Below are 26,508 nucleotides of genomic sequence, written 5' to 3'. Positions count from 1 at the left end.
CTTGTCTTGCTGTAATATGATCCTTCATTTTTAAGTACTTACTTTTGTTACCAGAAAACTTGGAAAGGATTTTGGAAATGAAAACATCTAGTTTCTCTTTGTCAGGGTGTCAGTTTGGCGATAAACAAGTGAATTAATTCTTGCAGTACTGCATCAGTGGAATGATGAAACTTGACTCGGTAGAAATATCATAACTCATACATGAATTGGAATATTGCTTTCAAATAAAAAGCTGTGCATTCAGAAATGTGTGAATTATGCTATTGGCCTTTATCTGATTAGACAGCTGTACTGTTTTGCTTTCATGTATTTGGTGAGTCTATTTTTGCATCAAAATTTATTTTTCTCATCATCATCACCCATTCTAATCAGTGTTATACATGATTATAATCAAAATTATTACTTGTTTCTTGTGTAAATGTTTTCCTAATTCAATTTCCTTTAGTTTGATAAGTCACATGTTACGTTTTGAGTGATGGCTATGCTTATATAAAGTTATTTTGTACATGACCTGTACAGCCAAATCGAACCAAAAATTAATTACCTCTGGACTCTAAAATCTATATCTGGAAAGAGTTAAAAAGAACTAATGGTGAAACTTTGAAAGCCTTTTTCTAGGTTTTTACTTTTTTGCTTTTTGTTGCTTCAAAATGCTGTATCTCAGCTTTTAGATAATTGAACAATTTTCAGTGCATATCAGGAAGATTCCAGCATTCAGAAAAGCACAAAAACTCAAAATTGCCCACAGGTGACAAGTTCCTGATTTCCACGGACCGGCTCACAATTGTGTTAATGAGGGTGAAATACATTTACATTAATTTTCTATTTATGGGGATACTTTTAGTATTCATATTTTTTTAATGAATATATCTCTTTCTTACTAGTACATGTACTAAAGGGATATTTGTGAGACTAATTTGTCTAAAGTCATCTGTTAACTTTCTGTATTTCATGAACTTTTTTCTAGGCGGCCAAACAGTTCTGTGATAACGTTGGATACCCATGCCTCATTCGTCCCTCCTATGTGTTGAGTGGTGCTGCCATGAATGTGGCTATGAGCCAGCACGACTTGGACACATATCTGTCCCAGGCTACGGCAGTGTCCAAAGATCATCCTGTCGTCATCTCCAAGTTCATACTGGAAGCCAAGGTGGGTGCTCGGAGATGGTGATGTCTGTTCAGGGGACTAGAACACTGAGCTCACTTGTCTGAAAAATATTGAAAACTTGATGTGGCAATGAGTATTTCAATTCTAAAAATGTTTGGCCTGGTGCATTACTTATTACTTATTTTTTAATGTTGTCCCCACATCCGCCCCGCTATTAAGGAAATATATTTACATTTATTTAAGCTCTTGATGCCACAGGTGGAGTATGGAAGGATTGACCTGCCAACAGTGGCTCTCTACTGGAGAACGAACCAGTAGAAAATTCTAGTCTTATTGAGTTTAAGTATAGGTTGTTCGTAAATGATGAATGAAAAGTGTTGACAGTTTTGTGATAATGTGTTTTACCCTGTTCTGCATTCCTCTGTAGGAGATAGATGTGGATGCTGTGGCTGATGATGGAGAGGTCATCTGTATTGCTGTGTCAGAGCATGTAGAAAACGCTGGGGTCCACTCAGGTGATGCGACCTTGGTCACACCTCCGCAAGATCTGAACGAGGAAACTCTGGCCAAGATCAAGGCCATCAGCTGTGCCATCGGTAGAGCTCTGGAGGTCACTGGACCATTCAACCTGCAGCTGATTGCAAAGGTGATGGTTTTTTTTAATTGTAATATGTTTTTTGTCTTGCTTCTGTGAGTTAAAAGAAAAAGTCAATATTTACTTTAGGTTATCATTGTGGATTTTTAAACTTTTAAGCATTAAGAAAAAGTACATGCATACGATCGACTGCTGTTTTAAGTAAATTTTGATCTCTTGGATCTTACTTCTTGTTCATGTGTGTATTATTTCTGTCTTGGTCTCTGTTGTTGTTCTTTTTTCCCTCATTTTATGGCATAGTCCACTTTTTTCTTACACTTTATATCTAAATGTTCTGTTTTGTTTTTTTTAAACGGTGTTTGTGTTGTTTTTAGACAAGATAAACTTGGGTTGGAGGGGGGCTGCAGGAATAAACCTTTAAAACTGTCATTGTGGCTTTCATAATAATGATAATATGTTTCTTTGAGTACAAACAAATCACTGTGGGTGGTTGGCGGATGCTCTGATGTGGTTTGCTCCTTCTTTCCTATAAAACATCTGTAGTTCTTATCTCTCCTCCTTTTTTATGTATGTTACTCACTTGTGACACATCTATTCTTCGGCACTTATATGACCTTATTGTGTTGCAAGTGCAGTAAAATTCTTACTAAAACTAAAACAAATCACTGAGTTTTTGGGTTTTTTTTCTTTTTTACAGGACAATCACCTGAAAGTGATTGAGTGCAACGTGAGGGTGTCAAGATCGTTTCCCTTTGTGTCAAAAGCTCTGAACTACGACTTTGTGGCCACAGCGACCAAGATCATGATGGGAGAAAAAGTTGACCCGATCAACGTCACTGCAGGATGTGGAAGAGTTGCAGTGAAGGTCTGTTTTGATGGTGCTTTGATCCAGCTATGCATGGTCTTGTAAGAGTGTGAGAGATGGTGTGCTGATGGAGATAAAATTTTGTGTAGCGGTTCAGGAAAGTTCTTCTTTTTCCGGAATGCTTTGTTTCAAGTTGGAGAGCAAAGATCAAAGACAGTGCTTGTGCTCAAATGGCCGTGCTTTGGTGTGCAAAATTGTGTCGGTTTAATGCTCCATGCAATACTGTAAGTAAGCTGAGCCTTGAAACCAAACCAGCAGTCTTACAATAATGAGTCCACTAGGCTACTGATGCCACCTTGCCATGGTGTGTTACTGATTAAACGTATAAGTTTTGAAAAGTACAATAATCAGGGCAGCTTTTCAGTGGCTTTTTTTTTTTACATTTCATTTACTTGAAGTGTATACAAATAACCATTTGGGGGGGGGGGGGGGGGGGATTTTCATTAGTGTTTTACGGTGCTCGCAACTGCATGAGGTCTTTTTTTTGTTTGAGAGTCTGGTCGCGTGCTACAGACTGGGAATGTGACTGGTTTAGAGCATCACCATTGTTCAAAATACTTAACCAAGGAGTGCTGGTTGACACGCCGTATGTGGTGTGTGTGTAGGATGTTCATCTTCAATTCGACCCAATGCTAGCTTAGTAAATCTAATTTTGTTGTTTTGTTTTTTTAACGGACAGCAGCAGCAGCAGAAGGAGGAGGAGAAGGAGAGGAAGAGGAGAAGGAGGACTTACACGGGATTGGCCATGTAGGATATAAAAAATGTCAGCGGCTCGTAAAACTCCCACCTGACGGACTTTGTACTAGTCCATCTTGACATTAAAATTTGCCACTGTCTCTCTTCTGGGAATTGCCAGTCGCACGCTGCTAAACGTCGCGTTGCGCCTAAAGAGACACTTTTGTCGCATGCGACTGAAAATTTTTGGTGTGATATGGTCGCTCATAAGGATACACACCTAGCTACTTTCGCGAGCAACTAAATGTCGTGTCGCACACAAGGAGACATAGGCTTAAGATTGCCACTTTGGCACTTCCTTGGAATTTTAGATACAATATTGTATCCTTTAATAAAACTTTTGGGGGGGAGAGCTACTTGTATATGGCAGACCTTGTCCTGCTTTATAAATGTGCCTGTAAAGGAATGGGGCGAGGAAATGCAATAAAAGCCTTAAAGCGTCCTATTTTCCTTAAAATGTGCCGACATATTTAACTCAAAGGCTGCTTTTTAGATGTAATTCTTTTCTATGTGAACAAATGTTGGTGTTTGGACTTTTATCTTTAGCTCTTCAGTGTTACTCCTTTGAAATTTTGTTCCTAAATTCAGCCTGTTAATCATTTTCAGGTCCCTGTGTTCTCTTTCTCACGTCTACAAGGAGCAGATGTCTTGTTGGGAGTTGAGATGGCAAGCACTGGGGAGGTGGCGTGTTTCGGGGACAATAGATACGAAGCTTATCTCAAGGCTCAGATCAGCACTGGGTTCAAGATTCCCAAAAAGAATATCTTGATTTCCATTGGAAGCTACAAGGTATAAGATTTTTTAAAAGTCTATTTTTAAGTGGCCTACATCCAGATAAAGTAATAATGGTTGTTTTCTCGGCATGCTTTTAAACTGTCGATAAGGATACTTATTATTTGGCATTGTAATATGAAGGTGCTGGTGATGTAAGCCTTAGCTGAATGTGGGAATGAAGTAGTTTTTGTTTCGAGTTATTGTAATTGTCATCTAGAATGTTTCAACTGTCTTCCAACTTTCAAGCTGGGTTTTTTTCCCTTGAGTTTCATGTTAGTATGAGTGGTTGACTAACATTCTGTGATTATTTTTCATTTTTGCAGCACAAGAATGAACTGATCCCTACCATCCGCAAACTAGACAATCTTGGTTATCAGCTGTTTGCCAGCATGGGCACAGCAGATTTCTATCACGAGCATGGATTCAAGGTGAGTGCGATGTGAGGATGCTAGAAGTAAAAAAAAAAAAAAAGGAGTGGCCCCTTTGTGGAAACTTAAAAATAATTTTCAATGTCTGAGGTGATCTGCATTGTATTTTTTTGTTTCTTGTATTACAGTCTATGTCATGCTTTATGTTTAGTATGTCCGGAATCTTAACCCACTTGGCTTAGTTCACGACCTTGATGATGGTCCAAATAACTGTCAGTGCTCATCTTTCAGATCAAAGCAGTGGACTGGCCGTATGAGGAGCCCTCTGAAGATGGGGTTCGGAACGGAGAGCAGAGGACCATTGCGGACTACCTGTCTGACCACATGTTTGACCTGGTCATCAATCTTCCTCTGAGGACCACCGGCACCTACCGCGCCTCTTCCTTTGTCACCCAGGGCTACAAGACTCGCAGGATGGCTGTTGACTACTCAGTGCCTCTGATCACAGATGTCAAGTGCACCAAACTGTTTGTTGAGGTGGGTATTCCTTGTGTATCTGAAAGTACCTGATTTAAACAGTTTATGTGATGTCATGGTATGCTCATTGTTGTTTCTCGCACAGCAGATGAATTCTTGTTAGGGAAGGTAGTTTTTTTGGAAGCCCTGTCCATATGCTGGGATGTTGGATTTCACTCAGCTAAGAACTTTGAGCATTTTCATGCTGACTTACTGCAAACTACAGCTCATCCGATAGTCAAGGGGTTTGTGTTTTCTTAAACTAACTCAACTCGCAAGTCACTTTTCGGTTTGTTGTCTTCAACTACTTTTGTGCATATTTTCATGTGCTGCCTTCGTAAACTTTGGAGAACATCTCTCTTTAATAATACGTTTAATTGAACAGAATAGTGAGAAATAGTGTTTTGAAAAAGTTGTGGCAAGATTTTCAAAAGATGTACACAAATTTGAAAGATACAATCAATATCCATGATGTTCATATTTTTTAATGCAGGCACTCTACCAGCTGAAATCACAGCCACCTTTGAAGACCAACATTGATTGTCTGACTTCTCAGAAGATCATCAGGCTTCCCGGTGAGTGATACCTTTAGTTTCCTGTGTGGAGATTTGATTCAAACCATGCATTTCTTTGTTATTTTTTATTATATTTCTTTAGTATGTAAAAGAAGGATGCTGTTGAACGTTCTTACTTTTGTCTCATAAGGATGAGGATGCTTACAGTCAGCTTCGATGTGATCTGATTCTTCAGCTCATTTAAAATGTTGCTTTGTCACAATCTGACCTCAGCAAACATTGCTATTTTTGTGCTGATTTGTTTTAACCATGACTGTATGTGTAATTAGTCTGAACTGTTAGAAAACGGCCAACCATTGTCAAAGAGAAAAGTGGTTGTATTGAAAAAAGGACGCCTTGGACAGTGTCATTGTAATATAGAAAACCACCACAATGCGTGAAGTGGGAACTGGTTGTTTGTGCAGGTGGTTGTCTCAGCGAAATTCATACATAACATGAAAATTGCCTCATTTAGCCAATTTTGCTATATATGCGTGCTAGACTGTATAAATATATATGTATAGTAGCTTGCTCTTTTGCTTCAAGTGCAAAAAAAGGCATAAAGCTTGAAACTTACATTTATCATCCTCTTCTGCCAGGTCTCATTGATGTCCACGTGCACGTAAGGGAGCCTGGAGCCACGCACAAAGAGGACTGGTCATCCTGTACTGCAGCAGCCCTGGCTGGTGGGATCACCACCATACTGGCCATGCCCAACACAAACCCGCCAACGGTGGATATGGAGGCCTACAAGTTGACCTCCAAGGTGACCTATGAACAGCATTTACAGATTGTTTGCTGACTGGAAGAGACCATAATGCTAAATTATTTTATGGCCACTCAGTTGTATTTAGAAAGACATTGTGCGAGATTTCCTACCAAAGACACAAGAATCTAGTAGCTTGAGAAGAAACCTTTTGTGAAATGTTGACAAATGGCTTTTCTGGTAATCGCTCTTATATTTTTACCTGAAAAATGATAGGTGAATTGTGCTAGCCAGATGATGTTTAGAGGGCACAAAGAGCCTCATAGTGTCACGTCACAAGTCTCTCTCGGTACTGACATCAGATTGGTGGTTGATTGGATGGAGATCATTTTTGGGATGGTATCTAGTCTATCAAAATCTTTTGCATCAAATGGGAGGCACAATAACATCCATCATTGGAATGATAAGATCTAGCTTTAACTCTTTTTATCCTAGCCATACCCCCACGGACTCTGTACCAGTCCTGGGGCCGCCGCGCCGTATGTGTCGGAAGTCAGTGCGTATAGTTCAAAGTGCTATATTTCTTACATTTTCTCTACGATTTTAGGGAAATTTGGCATTTATGTTAGAAATTGAAAGTAGTTTTTGTAAATGCATGTGGTTAGGAAATACACCAGTAGCACAAAGTAGATTTTGAAGTGTATTCCACCATCGAACTTGACCCTGATTGCCGCGCCCACGACGTCCCACTGGATTTTATAGATCTAGATCTAGCCCTACCCATGTAGTACAGACCCCTTCACCATCATCTGAATCGCTATTAGATGAGTCTAAGTCCTGTTTTTTATCATCCACAACGGAATTTGTGGCACTTATTTATTTCAGAGTCACTTTCATCAAATTAGTATCATTCCCCCTCACAACCCAGCGCCACTTCAAAAAGTACTTCGTCGGCCGTGAATGTGCGTTTTCGAGACATCTTTCAAGCTTCTACACCCATCAAAAACAAAGAAACCACCGTTCATTGGGAAATTAAAATATTCAGACAGAGCTAGCATCGCCGTATTTGCGTATTTTGGTAATTACAAGCAGAACTAGCTTCTTTGACGTGACCGTATCGCTGTTCCGAGAATACTCGTAGCCCGGACTGGTCCTCGTTACGAGAATACTCGTAGCCCGGATAAAAAGAGTTAATATATATATTTACAAAAGTCTGTTGAAAGGTGAGAAGGGCTCTTTACGTATGTTTTAGAAGTTAAAGAAAATATATAATGTTCTCGTATTGTCCACTAGTGTTGAGGATGTAATTGTGTGGAGATAGATGCTGTGGTCAATCATGAGAAGATTTTGTGGCTTGTTTGTCAGGAAAAACCATGATTATTGATATAACTCTAGGACAAAAAGAGATCTGGCTGTAAGTTTGCTTTTCCTGAAGAATTAGATGTTATGTGTGAATGAATTGTCTTTTCTTTCTGTTCAGTTTCACAGGAGCAGCCCTCTTGGCTTCAGGGAAAAATAGTTTTAAAAAACTTTGCCAGCTGATGTATATATTCAAATTTCAGATGGTGTTTTGAAGAGAGAAATAGGAGAACACACCTTCCAGCCCCCCGGTTCATGGCGTGTATATTTATTTAAATGTATTCCTTATGTCTTTCCTGTAGCTTGCCCAGCAAGGAGCGCGGTGCGACTACGGTATCTACGCAGGTGCCAGCAGCAGCAACTTCCTCACCTTGCCTCAGATGAGCAACAAAGTGATTGCCCTGAAAATGTATCTCAATGATACATTCACCACTCTCAAGCTGGACGACATTACTGTCTGGATGAAGGTAGGTTTTGCTCCTAGACTAGATGTTTTGTTTTCTTCCTGTATGTTTTACCTGAGGATAGAACAAAATATAAGAATTGGCAAAGCTACGAGTTGTGCTGATGTAATCAAATGAAAGTAAAGGTGAAGTTAGGAATAAGTATATACTGTCTTGGAGACATTTAAAAGTTTCACGATAGTTCGGTCAAAAATTTGTGGCGCAACTTATTGTCAAATATTTCCTAAACTACCAAACATAGACTCTCCAGATTTTGCCCAATGACTTATATCAATGTCTTAACAGATCAATATTTTGGTAAACACCTGTTAGCTGTATTCTTGAAAATTCCTGAATAAATACTAATAAAAAATCCAAATGGGGCGGTTTCTATGGATTCTAAAAGGTTTACAGCTGGAGCAATATCGCTTTTAAAAGCAAGTCTGTAATTTTTTTACAAATCGTGACACTATCTTTAATGAACGCATGTTTTGAGAACAGTTAGTGCAGAAGTGTTAACTATAAAATTGATTTCTTAAACAAGTTTTGCCACTAAAAAGTGTCATTGGTTAGCTGTGACGTAGACGAAATACGTATACAAAATGTGTGTGTACAGCGTGGCAGAGATTTATAGTATTTTATATAAATTTATGAAGAAAAGAGTTTGAATCTAGCCTCAGTTGTTGTTAAAAAATATGCCAGGAATTTTTTACCGCTCTCCAATTGTCTTATCTTTGCACTTACAGTACAGGTGTGTGTTGAACAGATTAGTAAGTCCATCTGTGCTGGTTAAGATAGTTATTTATGGTGTTCCCAGATATCTTTGATTTTATTGTTGTCTCTGTTTTTGTTTGTTGTTTTTTTCCAATGACCCTCCTGATTATTTCTCAAACATAAAATTGTTAACATTTGATGAATGAAATGTGATTAGAAACTTTATTTCAACTTGATGACAAATTTTTTATTGATGAAAATATTGCAGCACTTTGAACACTGGCCTAAGAACTTGCCCATCTGTGCTCATGCGGAAGACACGACCACAGCATCAGTGATTCTTCTGGCTGATCTGTTCCAGAGACCTGTGCACATTTGTCACTTGGCTCGCAAATCTGAGGTAAAAACATTCAATAAGCCATTGAATCCGAGGTCCGTCTTAACATTGAAAAAGTGTTGTATAGTCAGATGTGCAAAATGTTTGTGTTCTCTTTCAATCATGATAGTTCATAGGTATTTCAGAGAAGTGCTAAGTGTATGGTTTTGAGAAATTGTCCCACATGAAAAGAATGAAGAGATAGAAAAAAGTGTCTTTTTTTTTTCAACCTATTCCAATCAGGGCATGTTTCACATTAGGATATATAGCTGCCAACCAGTATGTACCGCATCGTGATAAAGTCAGGCGTTCATTAAAATAATGAAATTGAAGAAACTGACATTTTTCCTCCTGGTGGGTATTTTTAAAATTGATTTTAAAATATTTGTAAAAAATATTTTTAAAACGCAAGGCATTGTGGTGAAATGAGGCACTCACCATAATAATGAAACAGAGGAAACCGACATTTTCCACCAGTTGGCCTATTTTTATTGGATTTTTGTTTTTTGGCTCAACATCTGTTATGTCAATTTAAAAACACATTCTTGTGTGGATTTCACTGAAAAACATTTATTAAAGGTACACAAAATGTACATTTTCAGTTTCAAGGACTTTCAAGCTTTGGAAGTCGCCAACCTTGGTGGCCATTTTCTTGCTAATTTTGCCTCTGAAACCAGGCGAACCCCAACTCCTTCAATCATAAATATCTTGACTTCTATTCAAGATGGGTGTGTAATTTTTCCCTTTGCTAGACAAATGTACAAGCTTTAAGATGATGCTGATAACTCCATATGCCTGAAAATTGACAAGCATCTGATCCCATTTTTTTTTTTCCTCAACACCTTTATGTTCATTTTAAAACACAGTTATGTGTGGGTTTTACTGAAAACTTTGATCAAAAGCACAAAAAACATAAATTTGCAGGTCCAAAGGACATTGGCGGCTATTTTCTCGCAAATTTTACCTCTGACACCAGGCAACCCCCACCTTCTTTAATCACAAATATATATCTTGCCTTCTATTCAAGATACATAGTTTGATATTTCATCAAAAGCAAGACAAATGAACAAGCCTTAAGATAATACCAATAAGTCTGTTTGGCCAAAAAATTGACAAATGACAGACTCCACCGTGTCATGACACGTCATTTAATACACGTTTGAGAATCTCGAGTATGTTTTCTAGGATTGCTAAATAAAAATTGTGAACTTTCAAGATGTGCTTTGCAAATAATGAGATCAAAGCTGACAGGTTGATTGTAGTTGTGTCTGTTACCATAGTTAACTATTGAGCATGAATTTTTTGAATGCAGCAAAATGTTTGTGAAGAGTATTGGGGGGGGGGGGGTGTTCTCCAGTGATCACGACCTTGACCTGCCGTGTGGGTAGTCTTTTTTTTTTCATTTTGAAAAGTTGGCAGCTATAAGGTTGTTTGCCCCTGGGCTTCATATAGTATCTTTTGACTCTTTTACTTGAGTATGTAATAAAAATGATGTAAATTTCGTGCTTTCTTCCCAAACTTCCTTGGTTACTGAACATGGCCACAAGAACATGACAATGTTATGTGATAAAAGTTGTAAAATATATGGTCAGCTATGTGTGTCCTTGAGGAAGATGCATTCTTCCTAGCTCAAAACAGGGTGTTACAGTGTGAACCAGCAAGGCCTTTTTACTTTGCTTAAATTTTCTTCTTAGTTAATGCCTTGTTATGTAACTTTATTTGTGGTAGAACACTTGAAGATGAGGAGATTGAGCATGGTGTCTTCAGAGGAAGTGGCAGAACCAGCATGGTACAGGGGATGAAAAGACTGGTTATTAACCAAATGAACACCGGAACGATCAGCAGATGGACTCTGAGGTGGATATTGGAGCGGGGAACGGAGCGCGTATGGCAATGCCCGAAGTGCTATGTTGTTGTTCCCAGGATCAAGTAATCAAGTAATTTGTGGTAGAAAAAATAAAGCAGTTTTGTTTTCTTTGCTTTTTTAGATATTTAAATCAGCATTGTGTCCATAGTTATGTGATCCTCATTTTCAAAGTTCTTTGAAAGGAGAGTAATAAATTTCCTATACTGATGTCAGAGCCTTTATATACTTTGCCTTCATGTGTTGTAGATCATGGTGGTGAAGGCTGCCAAGGAGCGCGGTCTGAGCGTGACGTGTGAGGCTGCACCACACCACTTATTCCTCACCTCCGAAGACCTGACCTGCATTGGAGCCCTGCGGGGACAGGTCAAGCCACCTCTAGTCACCAAAGAGGACCAGAAAGCTCTGTGGGACAACATGGACATCATTGACTGCTTTGCCACTGACCATGGTAAGGAGAATATCAGGTTTTTAGTGTATTTTTGCTTGTGAGACGTAGTTGTAGGATGTATTAATGTCTTCTTTTTCTATTCATGTCTTCTGTCTGAGAAGACTACACCATATCTCCCTTTGCCTGACAGTTCATTTAAAGCTGTAGCCTGAATCCCCTTTGGGGAATGTTCAGTGATGCTGCCATTTAAATGTTCGCCCTTCACTAAACATTAAATCATTTTTCCTTTGCCAGCGCCTCATGCCGTTGAGGAGAAGAACAGTGCCAAACCTCCCCCTGGTTTCCCCGGCCTAGAGACCATGCTGCCTCTCCTTCTCACAGCTGTCAACGATGGAAGGCTTACCATTGAGGTTCCTAGTTTTCTCTCTTTTTTTCCCCCACTCATTATGTAGTATTCAGACTTTGAGTTAACTAGGTTTGCATACAGTGCGTTAATTTAAATATATTTGATGGTTTCCTGCCAAAAAAGAATTTTGCAGTATATCTGTCTTGTAAATTTTGATTACAATACTCTTTTCCTGTTTTTTCTTTCTATGATATGGCTTACAATTCACTGATTATTGTTTCTCAGTGTCTTGCTTTCTTGCCTCAAAGACAGTGTCTAACTAGTACTGTATTCATTCAGATTTATCAGAACATGGATTGGGGAAAAAAATTCAAAATATTTCGTTAAACATTACCTTGTGCTGATTTCAAGTTTTGTTGAAATATATTATTTTCAGGATATTGTCTTGCGCCTTCACACTAATCCACGGAGGATCTTCGGTCTGCCAGAGCAGCCAGACACGTTTGTCGAGGTGGATCTTGACCACAAATGGACCATTCCCACAGCTATGCCTTACACGAAGTCCAAATGGACTCCATTTGCCGGCCACAAAGTCCGTGGCATTGTGCGAAGAGTGTTGTTGAGAGGAGAAGTGGCTTTTGTAGATGGCGAGGTGAATATATTATGTTGGGAATGGACGTCGAAGAATCAATATCAACTGAAGTTCCTTTGTAAATGATAAGATTATTCGACGGTTGTCTCAGAATTTTATTATTAAACATTGGGCTAGAAGAGTGGTTAACAAAGTTTTTATGATAAAATATTTTACTTGTACTCGTCTTGTTGTGTATGTATGTGTGAAGTCTTTTGTGTTTGTTCATACAGATGGTTTTTTGGTACTGTGGTGTGGTCTTCATCTAGTCATTTTATCAGTGTTTCTGTTGTTTATGTCATTTGTGGTGATCACTATCATGGTGGCCTGCTACAGTATACAAGTTGCAACTTTGCACATGTTTGCTTTTGTAGGTTATTGCAAAGCCAGGCCAAGGCATTGATGTCAAACCAGAGACCCTGTCCATTCCTGCCACAGCAGCACCTGATGTGGGCACCAGTGGGCTGGGGCAACTCAGTGTGCAGATCTCAGCTTCCAATGCTCCGCTGAACATTTCTGAGCCCCCGAGTCCACGCAAACTTGTGCCTTTTTATGCCGATAAAGCCCCGCGCACGCCTCGATTGCAAGACTCATCACACCCTGTCTTTGGTAAGATACCTGTTGTTTTTGTGTGAAAGTTTTGGCTGTGACTTGCTGTGTTATTGGAATGTAGAACTCTTTATTTGATTTGTGAATAATGGATTGTGAATTGATGATATAATTTTAATTTTGAGTGATAATTAATACCTTTTTTTGCTTGCACTTTGAAGCCATTTTAGTTTTTTGTTGGTGTTATGGGTGAAAAGATGTTGACCCAAATGTGGCCCAAGTGCAATGACAATTTAGCTTTCATTTTTGAAAAGCTTTCTAAGCAAGAAAGGCAGAATTTGCTAATGCTTAATTGTAGAGTGCTTATGATTTTTGTTGATGCACCATGGAAGTTATGTAATGTTAAGCATGCTAAAGATTCCTCAGATTTTATATCTGCCCTCAAACTTTTTGCCTGCATATGCATTCCTTATCTTGTACATGAATACAGAGGTTTTAGCTCGATTGAAGAAAGCTGGTACAGAGGTTGTTTTCAGTCTCGGTACCGAGCTCAAGTTGTGTCAAATTAGCTTTCCTTAAGTGCTGACAGATGGTTTGCCTCGTGATTGCCCCCCAGTTGTGATTGTGAACCTCACACTTGTTTCTTTTACTTTTTAATTTTTTTTTTTTACTAGATTATGCTATTGCTATCTAATGTGTTTATTTTGCCCATGTGAATTGGCTATCTAAATTTGACTGCCTTACCACTTACCTTAAAGTAACGCATTGCGTCAATAGTGTTTCTAGATGGCAATGTGTCCCACATTGTTTGGGGGCTTTTTTGGGGGGGGGACTGCAGCAAAAATTTGATGTATGTATTCCAATTTGACAGAGGCTATTTCTCTTTGTAATGGTACTAGCACTGAACAGTTCCAAAAATTTTAGCTAGCAAAAGCGAAAAGTTGCTGTATTTTAAAAAAGCCCCCACCAGTTTGGTTTCAAACAGAACTTGCTTCGAAAAGCTTCCCCACTGTATCGTGCTGCTTTCGTCTAAAGTTAGATTGTTTTCCACCCTACCAAACCCAATAATGCTGTTTCCTGTGCTGTGAAGGAATTGGTGAGTCTCCGGAACATGGGATGCCTTTGCGAGAGAAATCAGGTAATCAAGAAAATACTTTGCCTTTTCTGCATGTTTCGTTTTAAAGCATTCTGTGTTTCTTATTATTCTGGCATCGCTTTTATGAAAGAAAACTGCATTTATTCATTTAGATGCTCACTGGTTGGATATGCTGCTTAGTATTTTTTTACTCTTGTTTGTTCCAAGATTTATAGTTTTATTCTGAATCGTGGGTTTCGGCAATTTCTTAACACCACTGAAAGTAACACTAATTGAAAAAAAAGTGCATTTTGAGGAGATGGAACTTTTCTTGCTCTTCCTAGCTTCTCAATACTGGACAATGACACTTGTGGAATATAATTGTTAATATCTACCTCAATGTTCAATTATTTTATTATTTCACCACTAGAATGTTAGTTTTTGAAAGGCGTTGTCACTTATTACATGTGGACATAGACAACGAATGTCTTGAGAAATAGATACAAATTTTTGATGATGACTCTTCAGTGCTCTTCTTTGTCATGGCATCAGTTGCCATTGCTCTTCTGTTTGTTTTACAATCTTTAATCTGGTCTAAAACTGGGTGGAACACAATAGGTGGGATTCTTTCTCAGGTAATCATGCCATAGAAATTCCTTGAAAATATAAGGGATAGCTTTCTAAGAATCACATTTTAATGTGTGGTTGGTTGGAACTGCTGATTTGAAAGAAGTATGGCTTCTCAGTTATAAAATGGCTTTAGATGAACTGTTACTGTAAAAAGATTGCTGCACATAAAAATAATTTGTATTGAGAAGCAGCTTTCTTTAAAAGAAAGGTCTGAACGTGTTTTTATGGCCTTTTATTGTTTAGCAATACTTCTATAAATTAAAACTAACGCACTTTAACTCATTCGCTACATATTATTTTCGGCTTGTGGACAAATTTTTTTTGGGAGGGCGAAATGAGATGATGACTAGTGGGCAGTTAAAAGGCCTTTGGGGCCACAAATTCAAATAAATATCAACGTATTATATACTAATATTTTTAGTATGGTTGGTAGAATATGTCTGTAATGTTTATTTATGTATTTTTCAACTTTGGTTCCTGTAAGAGGCGATTATGCAACGCAATTTTGATTGGATGCGGATAAAATTTGAAAATAAAAAATGTATAATCTTTGGAGAAACTCAAAAAATATGTTTGCACCTAGTCAAATGATACATCAAAATAACCATAAATGAATATAGAATTGGAGAATATTGAAAAGTTTGCTGTTATTTGCATACATTCCATAATATTTGTACATAGTACATTTGGATCATAACACCCGATATTGGAAAAAAAATAATAAATTTTATAATCTTGAAAAACGATCACAAACAGAAAAAAACCCACTCGTATCTTATATGGAATTATGCAGAATTGCATTTGGAATAAGCCTATACATGTCTTGAGTGGCACTTTTTGTGCAATTTCATCGAAAAGTATTGATTTTGGTGAGAGAAAAATATTTTGACAATTTAGATCTAGCACTCAAAAATATTGATTTCTCAATAACAGTGCATTGGCAATATGAGTCCAATCGTATCAATATTATAAAAAAAGAGTCCAACATTTCTTTAGTGAGAAAAATAATGATAGATTTTGTTGTGTAAAAGTACTAAGGCTGGTGTCCGGGCTATAATTTTGGCATCGCGATAAAACAAAGTCGAATAAACTACGAAATCGCGTTTCAAAACTTAATCTAAATTTCCGATGTTCAGTGGAAATGCTTGACCCGGAAGTCAACATTATATTATGAACTTTATTTTAACATGGATATGTGGATTGGAATAGAATCTAAGCTAAAATTGAAGATCGGTTCTCGAGCCGCCGGGGCTGGCTTTGCGTACTGACGGCACTTTAGCCGCGCCGCCCCCCACGGCTCGGCGTAGCGAATGAGTTAAAAGCTCAAATGATGGAATAAAATTGTGTATATTTTGAGAATATGAATATGATTTTGCATATTAGAATGCATGTTCCTATGGATTTTGGCTTTATATGGATAGTTGCATACTATTTCCTCTGACTTAAGATGCGAACAAAAAGTCATGGTTACTGTGTCTGCTCTCCTTTGAACATGGTAGCTTATTTGCTTCGAGTGAAGATGCTCTCTAGCCGAACAGTGATTTATATCTAGCCTGTATTGGAGAAAAACATAAATTTCCTGCAAAACTGTTTTGTGTTTTAATTGATTAAGGAGTGGAGATAAAGGAAATCTTGAAAGTGTTTTAATTGTTTGAGGAGTGGAGATAAAGGAAATCTTGAAAGTGTTTTAATTGTTTAAGGAGTGGAGATAACGGAAATCTTGAAAGTGTTTTAATTGATGAAGGAGTGGAGATAAAGGAAATGTTGAAAGTGTTTTAATTGATTAAGGAGTGGAGATAAAGGAAATCTTGAAAGTGTTTTAATTGATTGAGGAGTGGAGATAAAGGAAATCTTGAAAAACTCTTGTTGATGCCTCGTGGAGTTAATAAGTCTGTATTTTTCATTAGGTTGAACTTGAGGTCAGCAGTAAACTTACACTTTCTCTTAAAGTCCTGAACAGACAGTTAATTTAAACTATTAAACTAGATTTTTTTCTTTCTGCTACATTCCTCTACTGCTTTGTTATCTACATACTGGGACCGCTGCACACTTGAAAATGTCTTAACTTTTGTGGTAGCATGTAGGTGATTGCTGTGAGCAATTTTCCTGACGTCTTCATCAAATCTTTACCTGACTTGTTTAGACAATCTATTCCTAACATCTTTATCTAATCTTTTCTTGACATCTTCATCCAGTCTATTCCTAACATCTTCATCCAATCTACTCTAGACTTCTCCATTCAAGAACCATTCTAGACTTTTTGAGCCAATCTATTCCTGACTTCTTCATCCAATCTACACTAGATTTCTTCATCCAAACCATTCAAGACATCATTGGCCAATCTAGTTTTATTTCCCCTCCGCCTCCCATGGCTGTAGCAGACATACTTACTCCTGGAAAGGTGTGTAAGAGCCAAGCACCATAATTATATATGGCTGGTCAAACAGTGGGATAATAGTTCTGTTGAAATAACGTCAGGAAACTATGTTAGAAAGGGTTCTTACTCTTTCCATACAGTTTGTGGTTGGAAAGTGTCATTGGTCGGTCCTTCTGCTTTCTTCTTGACTCTCCCACTTTACTCTAAGGTATCAAATAAGCGCGTGTATGTCATATCCCCTCCCCCCCGCCCCACGCTTATTAATTTTCAGGGGGTTTTTTTTGTTGTGCTCCCCCTGCTCCTTATTCCATAAACCCCCCCATTCATTATTTTTCAGCTTGCCATGACCAGCGATCATGGGAAAAATTATATCTAGAATCTAGATATCTGAATGAAACTTTTTTTTCTTTTTTTTTTTTTTGTAAATGGCAAATTACCATCAGTATTAGTACAGGTACCGGGCTTGGCTACCTAAATGTAGCGTGCATTTTAAACACTTTTGTACATTGGTTAAAAAATTTTTAATGAAATTGGTTTGTTCCTAAATGGGAAAAGCTGTCACAGTAACTTACTAAAATCACTAAAATTTCATGATCTCTTAGTCTTTTATTCACTGAAGGAGAAATTAAACAGATTTGTTCCCTCTAGTACAGGGGTATGAGGTTGAATGTGACACACACACACACACACCTGTTTATTAATTTTGGATCACTTGTCCGCCGCGCGCCCCCTCCCCCTCGATACCTTAGAGGAGTTTCTGTCTGCAGTAAATGACTGTTATTGCGTCCATATGCTCTTCTTTACTCAAACCAGCAGACTTGTGCCATACACTACTGTAACACAAAATCAAAGAATGGGTTTGGTATAAAGTCTAAGTAGATAGTGTAAATGACACTGACGTGTGTTACTCTTCAATAACCTCTGTGTGGCCTTGTGTTTTAGGCGATGTTCTGAGCAGTGTAGAAAAAATGTCAGGTAATGTAGAAGTGCTATCGTGCTGTCCGTTGTATGGTCTATAATGTGTTGCATCTGTTTGCTCATGGCTTTATCAATTGATGCTTCACTGTGTTAGGGGAATGGGGTAGAATGTGACTTGCATGAGGTTTTGAAATACATAAAAAGGTTGTGGTCTGTATGTGGTAAATCTTGATGCTATTTTAGTATTCTAGAGTATTGTTTAGATTTATGTTGAGGATTGGGGATGAAATTATGGTATTCTAATAACTAGAGAAACAACACCCCCCCCCCCCCCCCTCAATTAAAACCCTTTTTTTTTTTTGCACTATGTTGTGTCTCATACTATTTGTCCTTGTAGGATTTCTCGGGTATTTAAGTATCCATATTCATAGCATTTTGACACAAGGTGCTCCTGTGATGCATTGTCACGTGTCAACTGGTTATTTAAAGAATTGCATGATAGTTTGATAGGAGGATAGTTTGCTCCTCTGCCCTTGATGTCATTGCACACCATATGCATTTATAATAGAGCTCATGGTTTATCAATGTATTTTGGGTCAGTGTTACTGTGTGAAATATCTAATGAAGTACTCTTACTTGCTTATGATCTCTCTTCGTCTCATGAAAAGCACTTGCCAGCCTTAATTTTTCAGGAAAAGAACTTATCAGTTGTAAGATATCTCATGGAAAAACATTAACCGGCTGTAAATTCTCCTTGTAATACAAGTATTTGCTAAACATTCAAAGTTCTATCTAGAAAGCACTTGCTGGCAGTAAACTTTCTCATGTAATGCACTTGGTAGCTGTAAATTCTTTCCTGAAGTACACACTTTTGCCAGTTGTATACTCTCACATGAACTACTCATGCTTTATGATATGTTATCGTACATCCTGCTCAAGTGCTTGATTATTTTTTGCTCATATAAATGTCCTTTCAGTAAAATATGGTTTCAGTATTTATGAAAGAGAATTTTGCACCCAGTTCCATTTCATGTTCAAAGTGGTGAAAAAGAAGAATGGGACAGTGTTTATCAGATTGTTGCAATGCTTAGGTTGCATAGAAGAAAATTTGGTCTGGTTTTTATTTTTTATCTGGCTTTTTTTTTCTTCTCTTTTTAGTGTTTTGTTTTTATTTCCCTATCAAGGTTTATTATTAATTCATGGGTGGTTGGAAGGTGCCATAAGAAGATCGTGATTCATCACTTTTCCTCTACTGATTGTCTATCAGTCCTGTTTTCCGGACATGAAGTGACTGCTGTTATAGCAGGGTCTGTCTCTTCTCGCAAACTTTACAAAATAAAAGTTGATTTTCACATGTCGATATTCTATTTCCATACATAATTTTGTATAATGCTTTCTGGTTTCACCAGTGTGCCCGGGTGTGGATACGTATTTATGTCTTCTGTTATCTTTTTTATTGCATTTTTGGGTAGTTTTACGTTTTTGTTTGTTTATGCTTGGTATCATAGTTTTGAAATTGGGGGAGGGGGGGTTCTTTTTTTTTCTTTTAGCTTTGTATGATTTACACTACACCTTATATCCTATCACTCTTGTATTATTTTGCTTTTTGATTCTGTTACTTTCAGTTGATTTAGAAGAAGTGTGTTCTCAAGGTGGGCTAAACGATTACCATTTTTGTTGTTGTTATTGAAAGTTAGTTGTTTATTGAATTTAGTTTTGTTTGGCCGCATGTCTTGTGTACTGCTATGTTGAAATAATTGGGTCTCAAAAGCCTCTGTTCTGGACAGGCGGCGTTTCCTCTCTTTACAATATAGATTCATGTTTATGTCAAAGCGGGGTGTCTTCTCAGTGGTACTATTATCTGGTGTAATATTGCAGTTTTCAGTTTGCTTATGAGTTAATTATTGTACTTATGTTGAGTAAGACAACACTACACTGGGGTTTCTATCGTCATTATGTGTTGTCAGGTGTATACATGTTCTCACCTAAATGGTACTGTTCTTTTCCTATCTTCCTTCTTGTAAATTATTCCTGCACTACATGGCCTTTATTGTGTTTGGGTGCTTTTCTTCATTTAGACATAAGGTTTTGATAGCCTTGAACTAGCAACAATGTATCCCTTCGTGGATGTGGATAGCAGTTTGAGCAATTTGGTTACAGTAGTCTCCGCCTAAGATCCCGGTGCTCGGGAGCAAGGAAAAGCGGGATCTTAGGCGAACCGGGATCTTAACCGACGAACCCAGGGAAGAATCTATGGTGACCCATGTTAAGGCTTACAATCAGTAAAATGGTCTCCCTCCACTCTAAAATGAACTGACGTGACCGCTTGGTGGGTTTATGACGTATGGCGAGCAAAGAGTGGTTAACCTTGATGACCTATCACGGTGCATAGTGGGATGTGGCGTGCCATTTTCACTTATTATCCTATCATGAGGCTCAAGATCTGCGCTTATCAAGTTGCCCCTCCCCTCCCCCTTACCTGTCGAAAATTTATAGCTTTCCATCTCCCCCAACCGCCTTTGTCGTTACACACCATTACGTTGTGAACACACCAATTAAAATTCAGTCTGTCTCGCAAATTCGGGAGTAGAAACAACTTCTCCAATGGTCAGGGAAGAGTTCACAGTTCAATGTGATCCCGCCAGGAGCGAACGTGTAGGCCCTACCCACCCAGCGAGTGATGTAAGTTTAGGGGGATAGCTCAGGTGTGAGTGGGATGTTCGGGGAAAACAAACGTGTCGGTCAGTTCACACCCCGGTGTGATCCCGTCTGGGGCAAACATTGTATCGCTTCATCGAGTTTTACAACGTGTATATGATCACATTCACGATAGTAGCTGATCTTTGATGCGACGGACAGTTTATTGATCTCAAATTTTCACTCTTGGTTGATCGGCTGTCCCGCCCGGGTTTTTTTCCCGCAAATTATGATCTGAAATGCGGGATCTTAGCCGAATGTAGACCTTCAGAGTGAATCAGAGCGGGATCTTAGGGGTGACTTTTGTATAGTAAAAATTCTGTTTTCTTAAATCAGCGGGATCTAAAGCAAACCGGGATCGTAAGCGGTGGGATCTTAGGCGGAGACTACTGTATCAGGGAAACCCAGAGGCTTCACATACAATTTCTAAAAAATAAATTTCCAAAGCTCCCTTAGGTCAGGTTGCATTGAGGAAAGCAACTCAACAGGAATCTTGAGTTAAAATTTTCAACCATTAAAAATCTGGTTAGTCATTTGTAGGAGTTGAATCATAACTAAAGAATTGATGAAAGACTTCATCTCGCCATAGTTCTAATTTATAAATATAAACTAGAAAACGGTGTGTTCATAGAGCTAAAGTTATCCTGATTGCACATGTATGTTATGGATAACATTCTTTTTTGTTTTCAAACCAAAACTCATATCTGATCTTGTTTCGACATATGAATCAGGGCTACTTGCTACAGTTCTTTCTACGAAAAAAAAAGCACATTATAGTCCAGAACAGTGATAGCACCTCTGTCTAAGAAGTCCTGCATAGTCTTCTGAACGATGCTGTAATGTTGTTCTTCGATTTAAACTTTGTACCCTTCTTAGTGCTTACATGTGTTCTGTCATGTGCTTTAGCAGATCTGTCATCTGTTGTGTTTTATTTTTTCCCAGCACCCCGCACTGTATGACCATTGTTGTTTTAGCCTGTTTCACTTTTCTACTCAAATTAGAGAAATTATTAATGTCCTGAGGTCTGATTGATCTGAAATTCTTTGTATGGTATCTTTCCTATTTTTCAATACTAGTCATTCTTTTAGTGAGAACAATATGTCGGATCTTTAGTGTAATTTTTACACACTACAAGCTGAATGGGTTGGGCCACTGAGTGCCCTATCTGTTAACACACTCTCTCCACAGTGTTAGATATCATTTCCGCCTTATATATGGCACACAGTTTTTGTTGTATTCAGACCCTTGTCTTTGACCTCATAGCAATTTGTTTTTTGGCTTGCAAAACTCGCACAGTAGACAATGTCCTGTCAAACATCTATCGTCCTTATCTCTCCTCCTTTTTTTTGTGTTTGTTACTCTATTGTAACACATCTAATATTCAGCACTTATATGACCTTATTGTGTTGCAAGTGCCGTAATACTCTTACTTAAACAAAAGACACAATAAATGTGCTGCTCCCAGCAACTAGTATTTTCTTTCATCTGCTCATTGAACTTGACTTGTGCTGTTTGATGTTTCACATTATATATTATTTGTTGATTCATTTGCCTTTTTTTTGTTGTTCTGCACACCTTACTTGTGACGAAGCTATGCGTTCTTTAAGAAAATATTGTTGTCTCTGGTGTGCTGTCCTATATCATCATGAAGGATGGAAATTAGATTATGGTAAAGCGAGAAGCTCTTTAAATTAAAGCCTTCAGCATTCTGAATATAAAGTCTATAAAAGGTGGACTTGCACTATCAAGATCTTGTATTCTGTGGTATGCTTGGTTGAAACAAAAGTCTAATTGGTCGCTTTTAAGGACAAGCGGGCTAACCCAGATTTCGGGGGTTTTCAGAAATCATGACCTACACCAAAAGTGGGCATTGCCCTACCTATAGGAGAAATTTGGTTTCATTATTGTGTATATTAGTTTGGTTATAGAGAACTCTCCTTGTATTTTAAAGAAACTGAACAAGGGGCAAAAACTTTACCTTTTCTCAGGACAGCATTTTTCGGGATAGCCCCCTTGTGCTTAAAATTGACCAATTACTTGTGGCTACTGTCTTTAAGACAGTGATATATATCAAGTGGAAATGTTTTGATCATTTTGTTCTTTGCATGCATTGGGTCTTTTTGTGATATGATAGGCTTTTTTTTTTTTTGCTTTGGTTTAGTTATTCCTGTCTCTAATGCATGCTTTGGTATTGTAGCCTTTGGTTGGTTTGTAGAGTAGCTTTTTCTGAATGTTTTTTACTTTAAAATTTTTAAAGTTTTTTTTGTTTTGTTTGTTATTGTTTCAATATTTGCGTTCATTTTTGCATATATTTTTTTATTTGGCTAAAACCCTTTTAAGAAAGCAAATTTGTTTTTGTTTACCGGATATCCAGTTACTTTATGTGGAATTACATTGCAGATTTAAAAAATGTTTCCCAGGTTTTCCCATTCTGTAAATATTCCAATTTTGTATGATTATAATTTAGTAACATAATAAAGTGGAACAGCGATAATAGAACAGGGATCATAATAATATCTTATTTTTCAACATTGCAATGTTATTTTTAAAGTTATACAAGTATTGTTATCATTCCTTTTTTACTTAAACATCTCTTTAATTGGTTTAAAGTGATCTAAAAAAAAAAATTTTTTCTATATTATTGGTTAATATAAGAGTTTACAAGCTATTTTTCTTTTGACACTTATTACTCAGCATTTTAATATTGTCTGCTATTTATCCTTTTTTTTTCATTGTGTTCCTCACTGTAAAGTTTTACAAGCAATAATAATAAAAATGGCATTTGTATAGCGCATATCCATGCTCAATAGCATGCTCTAGGCGCCTTACAACTAGTATTACCTTATCTGACCCTGGAACTCTCAAAAGCGTTCTCAGCTTTGTGGGAAGCCTACAGTGCAAGGAGCTGATTAAGTGCTCAAACATTAAACATATCGACAAGATCTTTTGCTGTCTATAGCACGGTACCCATTTCTACCTGGGTGAAGTGAGGAAAATTCTTGTAAAAATGCCTTGTCTGAGAAGAAGAATAAAAATAGATAGCATTTGTATATCACAAATCCTCGCCCAACAGCAAGCACTATGCACTTCACAATCTATACCATTACCCCAGCAGACCTGAGAGCATTCTGAAGCAACCTCAACTTCCTGGGAAGCATACTGTACAAGGGGCCATTTATAGGCGTTCAAACACCGGGTACCCATTCCCACCTGGGTGAAGTGAGGAAAATTCGTATAGAGTGCCTTTCCCAAGGACATAACGTCGGGCCCATGGCTCGAACCCCCGAACCCACCATCTCACGATTATGAGTCTGGTAGCCTAACCACTAGGCCACCGACGCCACAAGAACACAATGGCAGACTTGTGACAGATTTCCAAGCCATGATCTTTCAGTTATGAGCCTGACAGCCTAACCAGTAGACTGCCTACGCCATAGTGATGTTTCTATAAATCATTTACCTTTTTAGATTAATTTGTTCGTATGAATACACAAGTGGTTGTTACGTGTTTATTACTTGAATGGCGCTGACTTAAAAGATACATTGTGGTTGTTGTGGGTGAAAATAAAGCGGTAGTCCTAGTTATTCCTTATTGGTTAGTTATTCTCTGTTGTCCACTATTTCCACTAGCTTTGCTGCATTGATGTACTTCCTTTTATCTATAACAAATACGATATCTTTTCATTTATTTTGCTTTGGGGGGTGGAGTGTGGTTTGGTGTACTCCTTGGATCTTCTTTTCAATGTTACTGTGTGTTTCCAAAGAAGTATGGCCTTTATTGTTCTGACTCATCGAAAACTGCAGTTGAAAAATAATTTTACCGTAATCTGTTCCTTGTGGATGGTTTGCGGGTGCTCTGGTGGGGTTTGCTCCTTCTTTCCTAGCAAACACCTATTGTCCTGATCTGTCCTCCTTTTTTTTGTGTTTGTTACTCTCAGGTAACACCTAATCTTCGGCACTTGTATGACCTTATTGTGTTGCAAGTGCCGTAAAGCTCTTACTAAATCTAACTAATATGGTCCTAGTGAAATGTGTTGACTGGCTGTGGACTGCTCTGGACATTTACTTTATTAATGTGTTTCTGTTAATGATGTGTTTCAGAAATTCTAATAATACTATTATAAGTGAGTGTAGAAAGATCATCAAGAAATGTTTGTATGCTGGGTTTCAGGTGGAAGGTCATGGGGGTATGTTCTCGAGCAAGTTTTGCAGAAAACATTTCTGCGACCAGCAATTTACTGCTTCTGTTTAATTTCTTCTTGTACTAAAGACTACTGTTACTAAAACAAACACCCGCTTATGACATAATTATTCAGTCGTTCTCTCTTGTTCATTTGGCTCTGCAACAGACGTCCCCCGAGATTTCCATGCCAACCATGCTGAGATGCTGCGCCAGATCGCTGTTGCATCAGCCGCACCCATGCCAGGCGTGTATCCAGCCTCCCTGCAGCCAGTGGGCATGCATCACTACACACATGGACTGACCGGGCACCATGTCACTACTGTCATGAACTTCAACAAGGATCAGGTCGGGATGAAAGAAGCACCAACAGTTGTAGATAACACAATTTGCAATGTTTTTGTCTAAGTAAATTTTTTTTATAAGACTGCAGGGCTGCCTTATTCTACTGATTTTTGCAGTGATTACTGATTTTGGACCTGTTCTACTGCTCTACCAATAAAGGTGTCAAAACTACAGAATTTGTGATGAGCAAAAAGGCAAATGAGGGAAAAGAAAAAGGCCTGTTATGCGATGCTCCCAATCTTCTGTGTTTGTATGAAAATCTGTACATCTTGAAAGTTCTGTACTCGCTTCATATCAGTATCAGCTCCATTCATTTTTTTTTTTTAAAGGGAGATAGTGAGTCTTGGCCTATTGGTATTCCGTAGCAAATGGGAACTTTGGGGTAGGCAACCCTGAGACTGTACATGATGAAAAATTAACTTAACCTGACAATGTAGCATCAGTCAAAAAGACAAGTTTGGTTTCTAGATTGATAGTAACACTAATTTTAAATATTCTTGAAATCTTGTAGAAATATGTTTGACGGGATGGTTATTCATGATCTTTCTCTTTCTGCATATATATATTGTTTTGTATCATTTTGTTTTTCAGTTGTCTCAAGTTTTCAATCTTGCTCACAACTACAAAGTAGCTGTCAGTAGAGATAGGCCACTGGATCATGTCCTGAAGGTATGCTTTCTTTTTAACTCTTTTGTCCAGTTTTTGGTTTTTGGTGTTGTTGTTGGGGGGGGGGATGTGAAAATGTTTTGTGAATATTCATTTTTGTTTTCTAATCCTGTAGTATCTTTTGTATGAAGTTCTGTTTAGTAATGGTTTTTTACCAAGATATTTTGAATCCAATAGGTCTGTTCAACTTTGTTCAATCTCAAAATGAAACTTTAGAAGGCATACAAATTTCCACTCTCCCTCATCCTCCACATGTGGGTGGTTGGCAGGTGCTCTGGTGTGGTTTGCTCCTTCTTTCCTATCAAACATCTATCGTCCTTATCTCCCCTTCTTCTTTTTTATGTTTGTTACTCTCTTGTAACACCTCTAATCTTCTGGCACTCATATGACCTTATGCAGTTGCGAGCACCGTAAAAGCTCTACTAAAACAAACAATCATCCTCCACCAGTTTTACAGCTGCAAGTGTCTTTCATCATGACCATACGTTAGGGCTTGTAAAGCCTAATGGTTGACTTGGTTGCCTCTCCATAGGGCAAAGTCTTGGCCTCCATGTTCTTCGAGGCATCCACCCGCACCAGCTGTTCATTCACTGTTGCTATGCAGCGACTGGGTGGATCTGTGGTCCACTATGACCAAGGGACTTCATCTGCCAAAAAGGGTGAAACTTTGGAAGGTAAGAATGTCTTAACAGTACTGAAGGAACAAAAAGTTAAGTAAGAATACCG

At 38.1% G+C, this 26,508-nt stretch overlaps 1 protein-coding gene across 4 annotated transcripts in view; it reads left to right on the top strand.

The window, feature by feature from the left end:
* Positions 1-26,508, top strand: part of LOC101852769 (CAD protein) — a 71,772-nt gene that overhangs the window by 28,458 nt on the left and 16,806 nt on the right. Inside the window, exons 21-39 of one of the 4 annotated variants that reach the window (XM_005099523.3) lie at positions 968-1,150; positions 1,536-1,754; positions 2,401-2,568; positions 3,910-4,092; positions 4,401-4,505; positions 4,737-4,982; positions 5,455-5,536; positions 6,115-6,281; positions 7,883-8,047; positions 9,006-9,137; positions 11,227-11,428; positions 11,663-11,778; positions 12,151-12,366; positions 12,720-12,954; positions 13,985-14,032; positions 17,919-17,951; positions 24,941-25,119; positions 25,708-25,785; positions 26,315-26,456. In XM_005099523.3, coding sequence (XP_005099580.1) covers positions 968-1,150; positions 1,536-1,754; positions 2,401-2,568; positions 3,910-4,092; positions 4,401-4,505; positions 4,737-4,982; positions 5,455-5,536; positions 6,115-6,281; positions 7,883-8,047; positions 9,006-9,137; positions 11,227-11,428; positions 11,663-11,778; positions 12,151-12,366; positions 12,720-12,954; positions 13,985-14,032; positions 17,919-17,951; positions 24,941-25,119; positions 25,708-25,785; positions 26,315-26,456 — 2,899 coding nt within the window. Of the gene's footprint in view, positions 1-967; positions 1,151-1,535; positions 1,755-2,400; positions 2,569-3,909; positions 4,093-4,400; positions 4,506-4,736; positions 4,983-5,454; positions 5,537-6,114; positions 6,282-7,882; positions 8,048-9,005; positions 9,138-11,226; positions 11,429-11,662; positions 11,779-12,150; positions 12,367-12,719; positions 12,955-13,984; positions 14,033-17,918; positions 17,952-19,303; positions 20,105-24,940; positions 25,120-25,707; positions 25,786-26,314; positions 26,457-26,508 lie in introns of those variants that run through there. The other 3 variants (XM_005099525.3, XM_005099526.3, XM_035970066.1) reach the window with 3 other exon arrangements.

This window comes from Aplysia californica, unplaced genomic scaffold (genome assembly GCF_000002075.1).
Source record: "Aplysia californica isolate F4 #8 unplaced genomic scaffold, AplCal3.0 scaffold00216, whole genome shotgun sequence".
Taxonomy (NCBI): Eukaryota; Metazoa; Mollusca; class Gastropoda; order Aplysiida; family Aplysiidae; genus Aplysia; species Aplysia californica.
Note: the sequence above shows the minus strand (reverse complement) of the source record. Positions and strands in the feature narration are given on the sequence as shown.